Source organism: Tetrao urogallus, assembly GCF_951394365.1.
Source record: "Tetrao urogallus genome assembly, chromosome: 1".
NCBI lineage: Eukaryota > Metazoa > Chordata > Aves > Galliformes > Phasianidae > Tetrao > Tetrao urogallus.
Genome location: NC_136813.1, coordinates 172,515,037 through 172,530,165, shown reverse-complemented (window position 1 = coordinate 172,530,165; position 15,129 = coordinate 172,515,037). Strand labels below are relative to the sequence as shown.

General features: G+C 37.1%; 1 protein-coding gene across 1 annotated transcript in view; it reads left to right on the top strand.

Annotated features, from left to right (window-relative positions):
• Positions 1-12,256, top strand: part of POT1 (protection of telomeres 1) — a gene marked incomplete at both ends in the record, with an annotated part of 53,841 nt that extends 41,585 nt beyond the window's left edge. The window contains 6 exons of the mRNA XM_079549584.1: positions 3,956-4,161; positions 6,080-6,215; positions 8,449-8,543; positions 8,976-9,067; positions 11,025-11,130; positions 12,144-12,256. Of these exons, the coding sequence (XP_079405710.1) occupies positions 3,956-4,161; positions 6,080-6,215; positions 8,449-8,543; positions 8,976-9,067; positions 11,025-11,130; positions 12,144-12,256 (748 nt within the window). The remainder of the gene's footprint in view (positions 1-3,955; positions 4,162-6,079; positions 6,216-8,448; positions 8,544-8,975; positions 9,068-11,024; positions 11,131-12,143) is intronic.
• Between the last annotated feature and the right edge of the window lie 2,873 nt (positions 12,257-15,129).

Genomic DNA, 15,129 nt, shown 5'->3' with positions numbered 1-15,129 from the left:
CAAGTATTAATGGAAAATAATTACTGTCTCTGCCATTTCTGTCACTTTTTTTGGATATAATTGCTAACTCTGTATAAGCCTATAAAATTGACAGGAATTTGTTTGTTCCTTGTTGACTGTGTACTTATCTTACAGTTTTCTTTGACTTTTTATGTATTCTTTACTTGTCACATTCTCCATTTGAAGTTTCACTTCTACAAATTACTGCCTTCTCTTTGCCACAGAATGAGGACAGATTTTAAACCAGAAAGTTTTGCAAGACTTCAGTTAGCATATTTCTTATTCAGACTACCATCCTGCTGCAATAATTGGACTACTTGCAATTATATTCTAGAAATTTGATTTCTCTTTTCTCAACTGTATGCATGAGGTAAAAATATTCAAGAATATGTAAGTTAACAGACCAGGGAAGAAAATACGATTTGAGCTCCTCTCTCCTTCCTCTTACATATTGTACTAAGGTGAAGAAGTTCTTTGTCTGTTTTTGCATACTTAGCATATTAAGCAGGAACTTGACTGAACAAAATTCAGTGAGAGTTTGAACCTTTAACATTTTATGCAGTGAGGTGCATACAGCTCTTCATAAAGTCTTTCAGAGAGGTGTATTTTTGTTTTTCAGACTTCTACTGAAGTCTTCCTTCTAAATACCAAAATGTTCACAGAATCACAGAATATTGAAACGGGAAAGGACTTCTTGAAGTCATCTGGTCCAAGCCCGCTGGAGGAAGCCACACAGATTATGTGCATGTGGCTTTTGAGCATATCCAATGAAGGATATTCCACAATCTTTCTAGGCAGCCTATTCAATTTCTCAGTTACCTGCACAGTAAAGTGTTTCCTGATGTTCAGACAGAATCTCCTGTGTTTCAGTTCATGCTCATCACTTCGTCCTGGTGGGCACGACTGAAAAGAGCCTGATTCTGTCCTCTACAACTTTTTGAGTATTCTTATATGTTGATGAGATGTCCCATTAACCTTCTCCAGGATAAACATCTCCAGCTCTCTTCAGTCCTTCCTTACAGGAGAAATACTTCAGTCTCTCTTTTTTTTTTTTTTTTTTTTTTTTTTTTTTTTTTTTTTTTGCCCTTTGTTGGGTTCTCTTCAGTATCTCCACGTCTCTCCTGTACTGGGGAGCTGAGAAGTGGACAGAGTACTCCAGGTGTGACTTCATCAGTGCAGAGTAGAGGGGAAGGATCACATCCCTCAACCTGCAAGTGATAATTTACAAAGCAGCACACCAGCAGCATTCTTTGTGGCAAGGGCACACTGCTGACTCATCTTTAAGCCAGGACCCCCAGGTTCTTTTCTGCAGAGCTGCTTTCCAGCTGGCTGGACCCCAGAATGTATCGTGTATGGAGTTATTTTCTGAGAAAGTGCAGCACTTCTTGAATTTCACAAGGTTCCTCTTAGTCAGTTTTTCCAGCCTGTTAAGGTCCTTTTGGATGGCAGCACAACTCTGATATATCTGCCACTCTTCTGAGTCATCAGCAAATTTGCTAGGGGTGCACTCTACCCCATCATCCAGATCATTAATGAAGATGTGAACAGAACTGTGTTCCATACTGACCCCTGGCATACTTTGCCAATTTCTAGTCTCTAGATAGATTTTGCACCCTTTGCACCACTGATCACCATTCTGTGGGCCTAGCTGTTCAGCCAGTTCTCAATAACCTTGCTGTCTGCCCATCCAGCCCATTCGTCAGTGACTTGTTTGTGAGGATCTTTATGAGTGATAGTATTAAAAGCCTTACTGAAGTCCAGGTGGGCAATACCTGCTGTTTTCCCTTCATCTACTAGACTGATCATTTCATTGTAGTAGCTTATCATGTTGATGAAGCACGACTTCTCCTTGGTAAATCTGTTATGACTACCTCTAATGATTTTGTTGTCCTTCACATGCCTGGAAATGGTTTCCAGATTTAGCTGCTGAGTCACCTTACCAGAGACTGAGGTGAGATTGATGACCGTTTAGTTCAGTGAGTCCTTCTTGCCTTTTTTTTTTTTTTTTTTTTTTTTGTAGCTAGGAGTAGTATTTGCTTTCTTCTGTTACTGGTAAAAATTGAACTAGTTACGTTTGTATATCTGCACTAAAGAGATTGACTCTTGTGTATCATTTAGTTCAAAAAAGAATTCATTCCATTCCTGCCTATTCAGGAAATCTACAGACCATAGAAACGAGGAGAGTTCAATGGATGTATCAGGGGTAATGACCTATTATATTAGGTCCATTGTTTTCCTATTTAGAGTAGTAATCTAGAAACACAGATCGAAAGAGTTCATGTGAACAGCACTGTATTCATGTAATAAAAGTTAAATAAATTTAAAAAAAAAACTTTTTGTATGGTAGTTTTGCAGTTATAGCAGAAGAATATCAAAGTTTGGGTTTTACGCACAAGAATAATTCTCCTCAGTGGTGAAAGCAGGGGTGCTCCTGGATTTGAAAGAGAAATCATCAACATAAACTTCAGGAGTTGTCGTTATTTTCTTTTTGACTCTACTCTGAAGTTTGCTGTCTACTTTCCTTCAACGTTTTGTGAAATAGCCCAGACTTCTACTTCTTCTGTCATTGTCCATGCCACAGTTAAGACAGGTCAGGCAGGTCTGAGGAGAAAACATTCTAATGTATTTTTTTTCTGTCTGTGCCAGCTGCTGTCTCTTTGCCTGTTTTTGGCAATAGTAGTAATTTTTGAATTTCTTGTCTTATTTCTCTCTGGGTGAAACAAAATATATGAGTGATGCATCTGCACCTGATAGGAAATAAACTGTTACATGGAGTTGCAGATTTTCCACTTACAGTGCATATGTGAAGTTAAACTGCAGTTTTTCATTCTTTCTCTAAGCTACGCAAAGCAAAATAGGCTGGAACATGGAAGTTCATATAACTAAATGTTATATGAGCTTAAGTGGTCATTCAGTTACAGTACACAGAATCACCCGGGTTGGAAGGGACCTCAAGGATCATGTAGTTCCAACCCCCCTGCCTAGCAGGGCCACCAAACATACACATTTAGATCAGGTTGCCCAGGACCCCGTCCAACCTGGCCTTGAACACGTCCAAGGACGGAGCATCCACAACCTCCCTGGGCAGCCCGTTCCAGGGCCTAACCACTCTCCTTGTAAAGAACTTCCCCCTAACGTCCAACCTAAATCTTCCCTCCTTCAACTTGGATCCATTTCCCCTAGTCCTGCTATTGTCAGCCCTTTTGAAGAGTTTACTCCCCTTCTGGGTGTAGGTTCCCTTCAGGTATTGATAGGCTGCAATGAGGTTGCCCCGCAGCCTTCTCCAGGCTGAACAAGCCCAACTCCCTCAGCCTGTCCTCATAGGGGAGGTGCTCCAGCCCCCTGATCATCTTAGTCGCCCTCCTCTGGACCCTTTCCAAAATCTCCATGTCTTTCTTGTACTGAGGGCTCCACACCTGGACACAGTACTCCAGATGGGGCCTCACAAGAGCCGAGTAGAGAGGGACAATCACCTCCCTGTCCCTGCTGACCACCCCTCTCCTGATGGAGCCCAGGATCCCATTTGCCTTTCGAGCTGCCAGAGCGCACTGCTGGCTCATGTTAAGTCTCTCGTCCATCAGGACCCCCAGGTCCTGATACAGTGGAATGCAATTTTGTGTGGGTGGTTGTTTTTTTTTTTTAACAGCCTAACTGAAGTCCCTTAAATTTCTCATTTGTTTTTCCATGGATTTGCATGTGTGTGAACAATGCTGCCATGCTGCCTCTGCTCATAAGTAAGCTTATGTTACTTAGTGTTTGTTAAAATGGAAATGAATTATCTTTATATAATTTGCTATATAACCTTAAATGTCTTAACTGACATAAAAACAAAACTGCTATTCCTTCATGTACTTTTAAGTTTTGTGACTACATTGTACCATTTATTTAGAAGTCTGCTTTCCTTTTTGCTAGATTGTTGTTAGTATTTACTTACTAATTTTGGAAATGGTTTTAGGCAAGAAGTTCCAAATGGAGATGCCTTCGACTTCATTTTGCAAGACTGTGAAGCTACTGCCCCAAACCCAGAATTACAGAGTATGTCCTGGTATGAGTCTGTAATGTGGACTACACAAGATGAGAGCAGAAGGAAAGTAACTATTCATTTTGTAAAGCATTATGAAATGCTTCAACGTCCTGAAAATACCTTGCTTATGATAGAAGGTAAGATGAAATTGTAAATATATCACTTTTTATGACAGTGCCCACTCTGAGTTTACAAATAACTAAACAAAGTTAAGATATGCTGAAGTTGTATTCAGTACAAGTAGCAGTGATCATTAAGGCATTTTATAACAAATGGAGAGCTGACCAGGAAATTTGTAGTACACACAGGAAAAGGTAATTTTGAATGTTCATAAGGTTGGTCAGGTACTTCTGTCTGTTCCAAACGATTCCCAAAATTAAAATGTTAATATGTTATTTTCCATCTGTGCTTACTGATCTGCTGTTCAGATTTGGGTTGTCTAAACGTTTTTTTTTAGTCTTGATATGGAAAAGGTATGGAAGACTTCTGCTGCAAGAAAAAGGTTTGGGAGACCTACAAGCCTACAATTAACTTTGTCAGCCTCTGGATGTCAGTGTTGTTTCAGACAAATAAGGCATCTTACAGCATGTTTTTGTAGTTCTGGTTTTGTTTTGTTTGCTTTTAAATCAGGTTTGCCTCGGGGAAGAGAAATACCCACTGATCTTTAGACAAAGCAATTTAGCAGTACAAATAAGGAATGTTTTGAGTAGAAGAAGAACAGTAAAAATGTATGCATATAGTACCATTCTGATTCCAGAACAAAGTCCTCAGTTGTGTCCAAGTATAGAGGTGAATAACTAAGTGTGAGTCAGAGGATCCTTTGCATAGGGTTTAGGACAAACCTACTTTTATTTCCTGCTGTTTTATGTTTGACTAATTCTGACAGCAGGCTTATGTCTGATGTGTACAAGACTGGCATTTTTTTTCTATGTAATACAACCTTATCTTTATGGAAACAAAATGAAAGAAATGATATAACATGGTAAGTCATTTTCAGACATTAAAATGCCAGCAGCCAAGTATCTTTGTAAATTTAAGTACTTCATGTTGGAGCATAATGAGTGTTTGGACTCATTTTTCCCCAACACATCGATTATGAACTGTTCCTATGCCACGTCCATGTGATATTTTAAGTTTTTGGAGGTTAAGATTTTGCAGTCTCCTTAGAAATCTTTTTGGTGCTTTTCTGGATACTGACCGTGCTCAAAGGGCAAATACATTATATCACTTAATGGGCAGATATAATAAAGGTTATTTGTGTTTGTTAAACAGAAGCAAATTGCTCTTGTTCAATACAAGACTCTATTTCTTCCCATAATCTTTATCAAGAACTTCTCACCTCGAGCTTGGCACTTATTTGGCTGCAGCTGAGGAAACAGTCGGATAACAGACAAAATTTTTAGGTGGGCCTCCAAAGGGAATGAGGGAAATCAATAACTACTGCTGCAGATTAGTTGAACTGAGGAATGAAATGTTTCAGTTAACAGTAGTTTAGTGTGATTCAAATCGCTGCTAACCCCTGCTTGATTCTCTTTTATACTCATCTCTTAGGAGTCTGAATACATTCAGTTGATGCAGCTTTATATTAAAAAAGAAAACAAGTCTGGAGGCCTCTTAGCAATGCCATGGTTAAAACTACTCTGAATTTTATGTATTAATCTCTGGGATGAGAGTTCAGGTGTATATGAAAGGTATGAACTGTGTCACTGGACTTGGCAGACCTTTTCAGAAGCAATTTCAAATATCTGTTTGTTTTACGTATTTTTATGTAATGAGAAATGCATTTTGGAGGCTCCATAATATTGGGCATTTTACATCAGTAGTAATAATGCACCTTTACTTATTTCGTCTATAATTACCTCATCAATACAAGTAAGAGATATATACCATAAATATTTTACAACCCAGTGCCATAATTACTTGTCATAAAGTCTTGATTATAGTTAGTGATAAACATCAGTTGTCCTCGGATGAACATCTAATCAGCCAAGAAATTCAAGTTCTTCTATTTACTTTCGATTACAGTTTAAGAAAACATTTTTCCATTTTTAATAGGTGGAACCTTAAAAGAAATCTGGAAACTTACAAGAAGATTTAAATGTGTTATTCCTGTGAAATCCAAGGAAGATGATCTTGAATTATTAGATCTTTCAGCTCCTTTTCTTTTACAAGGAAACATAAAATATTATGGGTAGGTTAAAAGTATTTATTGATAAGAATTGCAGTAATAAAGATCAGTAATTCAAACTGCAGTGCTTAAGGGATAACTTATCTAAGAAGTCTTTGATTCAAAGCAAATATCAAAGCATCCTTTTGGCTAAATTGCATTTGGATTTTATCATGCTCAATTACACTATAAGTCTTATATCTTTAAGTGCACAGCACCCCAGCTTCAGTCTTGCCTGTGGTCCATGGTTAGGGCAGTAATTTCAGAGACTGAAACGTGTGTATGAGTCTGTACTGACCGCAGAATGTCCAAATCTTCCATTTTCTAGACAGACAAATAGCATTTTTTTGGTCTTTCTTGGTAGACAAAAATCAAAACATAAACACATATGTTGCTTTGAAACAGTAAGCTGTGGCCTTTTTTTCCAGACAGATAAAAATAGAGGCCCCAGAGAATTATTTCAGTCTTAAGTCTTACTCTCTTTTAAATTCCCAGTGTTGAGTAAGCTTTCTGTGCCATTGCTATTTATTGAGATTCACAATAGTGTAAAATAAGTTGTCAATTTGTAGGTGCTGATCTCTACTGGGAAAGCTTCAACAGGTGTCTGAATTCCACAGTTCACAGAGAATGTGCAATGTGATACACAAATCTAGGTCTGGTAACTGTGCCATAACTTTTAATACTGTATTACTTTTCAGTGAGTGCTAGTTAGTATGTTTGCCCAGTACTGTGCAGCAGCATATAATTCAGGAAACTCAGCAATATGTAGGTCACTCTGAAAGTAGTACCTCCTGTTTCCTTGGAAATGACAACAGATACAAAGAGAACAATAACACTATTTGAAACCTGAATTTCTCAGTTACAAGACACTACTTCTCAACATAGTCACCACCATTAGTTTTACATTTTTACCAGCAATGAACAAGAGCCTGCATGCCACACTCATAAAAATCTGCACCAGCAAAGGTGCCACCACTGAAAGTCACCACCCACCCCTCACTGTGCTCATACATATTGTTTGGTCCCCATAGAACTTTAAGCAAACATCAATGAATGTCAGTGGGTGCAATTTTTTCTGCTTGGAAGAATTCAGTGACACCTTCACTTCATACGTGGTTCTTTGTCAGATGCTGTTGTGTCAGACTGCCCTTCTGTTGCCATCTGTCACATGGCAACAAAATGTAACAGAATACTGGTGGGAAGGTTCAACCTCTACTGCCATGCCACCAGCATGCACCTCCAACATTGCAGGCCAACATAGAATCTTAGAATCACCAAGGTTGGAAAAGACCTAAAAGATCATCCAGTCCAACCGTTCACCTATTCCCAACAGCTCCCACTAAACCATGTCCCTCAACACAACATCCAGCCTTTCCTTGAACACCCCCAGGCTCGGTGACTCCACCACCTCCCTGGGCAGTCCATTCCAGTGCCTGACCACCCAAAGTAATACTTCCTCATGTCCAGCCTGAATCTCCCCTGCCGTAGCTTGAAACCATTCCCTCTGGTCCTATCACTAATGACACGAGAGAAGAGGCCGACCCCCAGCTCACTACAACCTCCCTTCAGGAAGTTATAGAGAGCAATGAGGTCTCCCCTGAGCCTCCTCTTCTCCAGGCTGAACATTCCCAGCTCCTTCAGCCTCTCCTCACAAGGCCTGTATTCCAGACCCCTCACCAGCTTTGTTGCCCTCCTTTGAACACGTTCCAGGGCCTCAATGTCTTTCTTGCAGTGAGGGGCCCAAAACTGGACACAGTACTGGAGGTGCGGCCTCACTAGTGCTGAGTACAGGACAACATAGTAACAACAGGACAACATAGTAACATAAGGAGGTATTACTTTTGTAGAAACCTTTTTTACTTTTGTGGAAACTTGTATTTAATATGTTTGAACATAGGTAAAGCCAAATTTCTCTTCTAACCCTGTTGTGCTTTTAGAACCTGCCGCTAGTTCAGATTCATTCCATCTTTTGTAAGGTAAGATGTTGTCTGTATTGCTAAACAAGTGGTGGTACACGAATATATGCTTAGCTATGTAAGATGTACAGACCAAGTTTACTCAGGAATGATTGAAAAGCAGCATTAAGGGTTTTGATATGGCCTAAGTCTTGTTTCCAGTAGAATAGTTGTTTAAAATAGCAGAAAGTTTAAGCTGCCACTGATTAAGGAAATTTGAGTTATTTCTTTCTGTGCAGAATGTCTCTGGTATAAACGTTGCAATGCTTGGTTAGTCTCACTGTTCTTGTTTTAAATGCTAGATGTAAGAAGTGTTCAACTCCAAAGAGTATCAAGAATCTAAGTTCCCTAGCAGAAAAACGAGAACCATCGTGGGAACCAACAGAAATAGCACAAGGTCAGCTGACATGATACTGTCCTGAAACAATTTTGCCTTGATTCTTAAGTGTGTATCCATAATGCCTTGGTTATCACTGACTTAAGACTTTCGTCATGTATGGGTAAGAGGAGTAGGAGGATCCTACCAAAAGGTAGAATCTAACATCTAAGCCAAGGTTAGCTGTTCTATTACTAGGATAAGAGTATCTTAAAATTTTCCTGTGTTTTTGCAGTCTCACCTGTTAAAGTGTATCTAAGCAAGTTGCAACGCACTCTCAAAATACAAACCACACTTTGACATTGAGAGGCCACATTTTTTTGGCCTATCAATTTATGATTTAATTAGAATATTCAAAGTAAGTTACCACTGAAAGAGAGGTATTGTCTGCGTGAGTTGTTATGGTTTATCTTGCATATTCACTGTATAAAGCAGATCCATCTTTTCCTTCAGTTTTAGGTATTGAACCACTCCAGTATGTTTTCGTTATGAAGTTCACACTAGTTGATGGAACAGGAGCACTAAATGCATATCTTTTTGATTATGTAAGTAACCCTAGGTAAAGGTAAGCTATATGGATTATGTGGATTTGAATTTTATTTGTTACTAGAATAACAAATGTATGTGTAGAAGTATTCATTCTGTGTTACCTGCAGCATTTTATAGTGTCCATTGCAAGTGTTATAATGTTATTAATGCTACTTATCAGTGAAGATGCTCAGGATGCAGATCTAATTATTTTTCAATAAAATGTATAGAATATCAAAGCATAAAGACAAAGCTGAAGCTTGTTGATAATTTTGTATCTCTGTAGACTTTTATACTTTTCTCTGTATAAATTCTGCTTTTATTGACAACCTGAATGCTACTTGAATGAATTTCAGGATTTATGCAGTTCAAAATGTCATTACTTTTTTTTTTCAACTCCAGATAGAATCTAAGTTGTCCATTGAGTAATTCCCGATTGTTTCATATGACCATGAACTACAAGAGACCTTTCTTTCCCTGATACTAGGTTATAGCCATAGTCATGTAAATATATGTTTGATTCCAGAAGCACTTTAATACCATTACTTTGCTTACCCTAGAATTAATCTACTTCCAATCTCCTCTGAAGCAACTTAAGTCCATTGAGACATTGAAAAATACATACTTTGCCTGATACTAAATGCTGTACAAGTTTTCCTTCTGAAGGCTGTAAAAACAAGGTTAATTTAATCTTCTTCCATCTAACAGTTTTTTATCAGTACCAGAGGTGGGTTTTTTCTTCCATATCAGAGTTTTTGTAAGCTCTGAACATTCTCACTTGTGTTCTGAGTTCCTCTCTGTTGGCCCAAAATTTCTGTGAGTACCTTAGCATGAGTCATTAACGCACAATGCTTCTATTCTGTAATTATAATAAGGATGAATAAATTTCTTGCTTACTGATTCTTGTTTGGTACATTCTTCTCATTTCTAAACAGAACTCAGCTTATATAATATAATATATAATATAATATATATAATATAAGAAAATGAGACATTTTCTCATTCTTTGTGGAGATGTTTTTTCTTGCTTAAAACACAATGTTTTGTATGTGTATCTAGTGAAAAGTGCTTGTCATCTTTCTACTGTTCATTTTCCTTTTATATGAAGAAACTAAAATGCAGAAGGGAGGTGGAGGAAAAGATTTTAAACCGTCTCTGCATTTAGAATTCCAGAAATCTATAGTTTACAGTAGCCAAGAGTCTCATCAGATACTGTTTACAGCTCAGCTGCAGGAAAAAGAAACAAGTTTCTTCTGAAATAACAGCTGCTAGCATCTCTGCTGGTGGTAACTTCAAGGACAGGCTGTGCCTTCCTAGCCTAAACTTCAGTCCTTCAGCATCACCTCAGAAGAAGCTGGGCTACTTTGAAGTACAACTTTACACCACCTTCCAGTCACGCTTTTATTGGAATGTTGTCAGTTCTTTTTTCATTATTTGAGTTTTGTAGGAAAACATTGTGAAGTTGTATAGTCAGAAGAACTCAAGGAGGGGAAAAAGCAGTTACCTGTGTCAGTTTTGCCACTGGATTATCTGCTGACTTACAGTCACTTAAGCATCTCATACAAAAATTAGACAAAGGATAAATTATTTAGTATTTTAATTTTTTAAAATATGATAAATTGCCATCAAAAATTTGAGTTCACTTTGTGAAGCTGTAAAGTGATTAGCCCTGAGGGATACAAAATTAGGTAACAAGCATGGAAATTATAAAATTGGAGTTTTGTCAGTGATGTTACTGTAAATAATATCTAAAGAAAAGGTTTATCTAACATCTCCTCATTCCATTATTTACTTTTCCATGCAGAAATGCATCCTGCAGTATCAGCCCTTTGCCATAGTTTTTTCCTATATCTGGACTTAGAAGTATTATTTTTTTCTATTTCACTAACTATTTGGATGATTTTTACTTCTTTAAAGGGGCTAATGAGTTCATATCCTTCTTCCAACACCTCACTCTCTTCTGTTCTCTTCCAGGAAAAGTTTTTCCAAATTCCTGCCTCTGAAATCTTAACTAATAGTTTTCTTCAGCAAAAGATGGAGATGACTATGAATACACTTTCTCCTCCAGGAAGAAAATTAGGTCAGCTTGCTGTTGTTTTAGAGGGAGATGAAAATGGAAAGGGTCTTTTGGTCTGCTATTACTTATACAAAGTCTTAGAATTCAACTTATGCTTGGGTAAAAATCAGAAGTGAGAAATGCTGGTGTCTATAAGGAGAGTTCTAATCAATTTGTTTTGATATGTTTCTCTAATAGTAGAAGTCCCTGTTGAGAAAAAAAAAAAGTAATGATTCAGTGAATTCTCATGGGGAACGCAGTGATGTGTGAATACAGTCATATAAAGGTAGACACTAACTTGTCATTTCAGTTCATATGGAAGTGAACCAGAACACCCCTGTGCTGAGTGTCACAGCACGTTAGGAAAGAGATTCAGTGCCTGGCATGTGCAGTGAGTGAGATTCTGTGTTTGCATGTGCACATTCTGATTTAGATCATCCCTTGCTGCAGGAAACTCCCTTAGAAATTAAGCAGAAAACTTCAGTCTAGATCCAGACAGGTTTTTATGTAGTAGTTTTGTTGTGACAGAAAGTAGCTGTGTCCAGGCCACGTCCATGCAAGGTATCTCTATGTCTCTGCCACAGCTTCGACCTCAGAAGCATGGTCGCACAAAGTACATGAGTGTCAAAGGCAACCACACCAAAGTCTTTTTTTTTAAAAAAAAGTGGTCCTTTTGTAAAGGGTGTAGAAGATTCCCTTTGTGATCAGTTTCATTAATCTTAGTATCACTGAGATTTTGTTTTAGAAAGTCTATAAATGCTATAGTACTGTAGAACTAGTGTTATCAAGAGCTTTCAAGGTGGAGGTGCTCTGGGAGGCTGCTTGTCACTGATCAGCATTTCTGGTGATGCATGACATTTTGAGATACGAACTGGAATGCTAGTTATGAATTTTAATTTCAAATGAGTAATTATTTTTTCTTCTCTTTAAATATTTTATATGCTTAAGTATCATAGTTAAGATCCTGCTCTAGTTGTAATTCTCTCCTATAAAAATTAGAAATGAGCTTTAAATTGTAATTTGGTTTTGATTTGTAGATGACTTGCCATGGCTGGAATGCTTCATCAAGTCCTATAACATTGCAGATGGAATGAAACATCAAGTTTATTACCAAATTTTTGACACTACAGTTGCTGAAGATGTTATATAGAAATGTGTTACTAACAGGAAGTAATCCAATAAGAATTCAATTATTTTTTATATATCAGACTACATAAAAAAATCCATGTATATATGGCATTTTAGTTTCTGTTAAGAGGAACGGAAATTATGTTTCAATGTATTTTCTACATTTTTACATGCAGTCTTGTGATCTCACTGCAACTGGAAGAGGCTAAGCTTTACTGGAGGCTGCTCAGCTCAGGCTGATGGAAGAAATCTAATACCCAGCTATCCTTCTGAAAGGCAGCGATGAGGTTATAAACTGATGATTTTACTCAGAAAGTACAATCAGAATTATGCTGCTTTGTTCATTTCTGTATTAAAATAAATGATGTTGGTAAAGATAGAGAGAAGAAGCTCTACAGAAAACTTTGAGACTATTTTCTGCAAGTATTTTGATGGAGTTACAAATCTGATTGTGTGATGTTTATCACTAAAATTGAAGTCAGGTCACGAAAATAAGATTTTAAAATTATAAAATGAATATTGAAATTCGGTAAACTGTGAAGATTTTTAAAGTGACCCAGTTGGGGACCAGAGTTTATTGCCTGGGTTTGTGTTTTCAAAGGCTCTCATATCTAGGTTAAATTTACTGTCAGATTAAACTGCCAAGATCTGTCTTTTCTATCTTACATAATCAGATTGTTTGACTAAATTTAGAGATACCAAACTAATCTAGTGATATCATAGCTTGAAAGTACTGCTGGAGAAATTACTTGATGGTTTTATTTTGCATTCAGAAGTACGTAGGAGAAATTCAGGACAAGTTTCTCCACTAATGAGAAATCCCTGTCAAATCAAGTGCTTCCCATCTGAGAAAAATCTCAAAATATTTACAACTGTTTTTTAAAGGAGATCAGAAGCAAGATACAATACTTGTCAGCAGATAATTATTTTAATAAAAACACTTTCTTTTTTAATTTTTTTTCAGAGCTTGTTAGTAATTATGCAGTTTGTCAATTTAAAATTTCACCAAATGTCTTCTGATAATTTTCGGATACTCTGAAAGATTGTAGTGAATTTCTGTGCCATAACCCCAGAGAACATGCACTTTATTGATCAATGTGTAAGGGGAACTATTGCTGAAGGTGATTAGTGCATATTTCCTTTAAAGGAAAATCTGAAATTCAGAATGGAGCCCGCCGTTTACTGAAGAGCAATACTGGTTTGTGAAGCAGTGCCTGAATCTGTGAATAACTGCATAAGAAAAAATATTGTGTTACTAAATGTGCATTATTAAACCTGAGGCACTGGCAGGATCCAAATGACTCCAGAAGTTGAGGTTTAAACTGAAGACAATCTTTTGTAACTTTTCTTGTATATAATGCATGAAAATATTGGAAGGAGATATTTTTGTTATTTTATTTTATTTTTGTTACCAACTGACAGCAGTAATTGACAGCGTATGTTTTTTATAATGAAGTCTTTTCATTGTGTCTGATGTCTGAGATCCCTGCCAGAAAACTGACACTTCTGTGCTGGTGAATATTGTAACTATTAAAACATTTAATAAAATCTTTTTCAAATACTGAGGTGTTCTGTATTTGACTTTCAGTTTCTAGTTCTTAAGATATTGAAAACTTTGCTATCAGTAGGCTTGCTTCAAATGAATGCTTACAGTTTGTTGGATTGGAATGCGTATTTAATTCTCTTTCCAAACACGATCTGTAGAAATAATTGTAATTAGTAATGAATATATATATATATATATATTTTACAATACTAAAGATCATTATGTAGAACAGAATTAGTGCAGAGTTGAAAATGAACATGAACTCTGTTCCTCCCCCACCCCACCAATTACACAGGTGAGTGCATCGAAATGGTGAAAATGTCATTAAAATGAGGACTTGGGTCTTCTAGAAAAAACAGGCAAAAAAAGCAAAATATATGTAGGAATGGTGTTTTCAGGAATATCTGTATGATTGGGCTCCTGAAGTCCTTGTTTTAAGGTGGTTTAAACAATTAAGATTGGAAGTCTTTCAAAAGTCATTTGAATTTAAGCTCTTGGTTGCCTAAAACCCTCTTGAAGCTTCCAAAGAAAATGTCAGAATGTACAATAATAACACACATTGCAGATGCAAGAAGGCATTTCTGATGGGTGACCTGCTGTTCAGTGGTGATTGAACTTTCTCATCAGCTTTAGCTGTTACAGGATCCAGAGATTTACAGACAAGACTTTGAAATGCTTTGCTTAATACTAATCCTTTGGCTACTGAGCAGCAGGAAGTGGGATTGAAAACACAGTGGAGCTGGGTCTAACAAGCAACAGAAGGAAGAGAGTTTGTTTTAAAAAGAATGAGTTCTTATCTCTTCATACCACGATGTTTTACATTGCAATGAATTTATTCATTATTCAAGTATGTGAAACTGGCATGAACATAGCAACTGCAGAAAACTTTCTCCAAAGGAGAAGAAAGAAAAATCGAGTAAGCATTATTTTCAAATATGTGTTATTCCAAGTGTACTGAACAGTGAGTGTAAAGATAGGAAACAAGGAAATTCAACAGAAAATAAAGGAGAGAGGAAACTTTCAGAGAACAGCAGCAAAGGCAAGATGTAGTGATGGTAGAGAGGCTTGATGAGATTCTTTGCTGCACACCCTGCTCACATAGTTTCCTACATACTAAATACCCAGGAAGTACTGTGGCTTGTAGAAACATCCACCCGACAAAGGATCACTAGGTCTGAGTTGCTTTAAAAATGTAGAGCAGAATTATGTTATAATAATATAATAATAAATACAATAATATAATAAAGATCATAATATAATTAGTAGCTTTTTTAGGGTCACTTTGTTGTTTTTTCCCAGAAAAGGTATGGATGGGCCAGAGAATTTGTATGTCAGAGCAGTGCCGTAAC